This window comes from Lupinus angustifolius, chromosome LG09 (assembly GCF_001865875.1).
Source record: "Lupinus angustifolius cultivar Tanjil chromosome LG09, LupAngTanjil_v1.0, whole genome shotgun sequence".
NCBI lineage: Eukaryota > Viridiplantae > Streptophyta > Magnoliopsida > Fabales > Fabaceae > Lupinus > Lupinus angustifolius.
This window is the reverse complement of record NC_032017.1, coordinates 6,984,698-6,986,756: the sequence shown is the minus strand read 5'-3', so window position 1 is coordinate 6,986,756 and position 2,059 is coordinate 6,984,698. Positions and strand designations below refer to the sequence as shown.

The following is a 2,059-nucleotide window of genomic DNA, read 5'->3' as shown; positions in this document are numbered from 1 at the left end:
AAAACTTTATCATTTAACAAACAGGGAAAGATAATATATATACACATTATATATATATATATAACACCACAACTAGGTAGCTAAACATGCACTCATTTTCATACTTCTCTTCCTACTCATTCTAGTGCCTTTTTAGTCTCAAGATCAAGAGAAAGATTTCCCATCCAGGTTAGTGTTATTGCTACATTATCAACATTAATATTTATGAGTAAATACTCCGTATAGTGTTTCATGTTTTTTGTCTTTATGAGTTTGGTTTTTCAAAATTTTAAAAACCTAAAAAATGGTCCAATTTTTTTAAACGTTGGTTAAATTAGTCATGTATTTTTAGTAAATTTTACAATACTTGATATAAACTAATTTGATTCCCATTTGAAATTTTTGAAGATCATTTTGTATTTTTCAATTTTTGGTGGCTCAAACTGGCAAGATAAAAAAACTCAAGAACTAAAATTAGTATTTTTATTCAATATTTATTAATAACATTCCTCTAATTTCTTCCCCATTTGAAAAAAAAAATGATTTTTTTATTATTATTTTGGACATGCAAGGTTAGTAACTTTTGGAATCTTAAATCAAAAGGCTAATGGCATCACAAGATTTAGCCACTCAATTAACAGCACTTGTTGTAGATGACAATATGATGAACAGAAAAATTCATCAAAAGATATTGAAAAATGCTGGAGTTAAAAATCATGGAGTTGGAAATGGCAAAGAAGCTGTAGATATTCATTCCTATGGACAAAGCTTTGACCTAATTTTCATGGATATGGATATGCCAATCATGAATGGCATTGAGGTACTTAATTAATTAATTATTACTCCCAAGAGTAAATTAATTGTTATACTTAAGAGAAAAATGTATATATTGACAGTGTAAACGTCATATACATAAACAGTCCATCATGTTAGAGAGTAAGTCTCACATCGCCTATATCATTGTCACGTGAATAGTTTAAATAGTTGTTCGACTACTCCTCTCATTGTCAATTGGTTTTGAGATGTAATCTTAACATGTTATTCGAGCAATAGCTCAACTTCTTTCCGGTTGTGGGCCAAAAGACACCCTTTAGTTATGGGTTAAAGGTAACCTTCGCCTGGTCAGACATGCTTATGTGGAGGGACATGTTGAGCTATTACTCTCATTGCCAATTGGTTTTGAGATGAAATCTTAACACATCATCCATATTTATTTTTATTCATCATTTACTCTTCGAAAAAAGGAATACAAATGAATGACACATGATGTACTAACTATGTATAAATTTTTACACAAACAATGCATATATATTATATTATATTCTCTATTTAATGGTAGTTTGGCCAATTATGGTAATTGTCAGAAAACATAGCACTATCATAATTATACTTCTTGAAATTACCAAAATCATAAGATTGTGATGACAATATTTCATACCTTAAATGGATATAATAGTCTAACAAGATGAAATCATAATATTTCTAAATTTGGTTTACTACTATATTGTTTTAAAAATGAAATCACAATAAATATACTTTTTTTAAAATGCATGTGTATAATGAAAATAATATATTGTTATATTTTTGTTATGTAGGCAACAAAGAAACTTCGATCAATGGGAATTTGTAGCATAATTGTTGGTGTGTCATCGCGTTATATGGAAGAAGAGATACAAGAATTTATGGAAGCTGGGCTTGATGATTATCAAGTAAAACCATTGACAATTGCTAAGCTTAGTTCAATTCTTCATAAGATCAACTTAAAAGTGTAAATCTAACCCTAATGTGTACAAGAAAAAAGTGCTTATGTTAGCATGTTATATGTTCTTTGTTTCTATGAATCTTTGTTTGAATGTAGACTCCATTTTTGTAAAAAAAAATTAAATATGTTTTCAGTCTATATTAAGTATTGGTCTTTTTTGAATCTTGGCCCCTAATAATTATCGAAGATATTTTAGAGACTATTTTAAAATATGATTGGTGGTTAGGAAGTTATAAATTAATTAGTTATGTTTGTATTAGTTGTTTGGTTGCTTTGCTTTTGTCTGTGGTGGTTAAACTTAGATATAACTTCTGTCAT

The 2,059-nt window shown here is 28.3% G+C and overlaps 1 protein-coding gene across 1 annotated transcript; it reads left to right on the top strand.

Moving 5' to 3' along the window:
- Positions 587–1,751, top strand: LOC109356194 (two-component response regulator ARR22-like). Its single transcript, XM_019599529.1, has 2 exons — positions 587–799; positions 1,575–1,751. Exons 1-2 carry the CDS (start codon positions 587–589, stop codon positions 1,749–1,751), a joined length of 390 nt encoding a protein of 129 aa, XP_019455074.1.

Coding starts and splice junctions, on each gene's coding strand:
- LOC109356194 (XM_019599529.1), top strand. CDS start 587: ATGGCATCACAAGATTTAGCCACTCAATTAACAGCACTTGTTGTAGAT. Junction 800..1,574: donor CAATCATGAATGGCATTGAG/GTACTTAATTAA, acceptor TTTGTTATGTAG/GCAACAAAGAAACTTCGATC.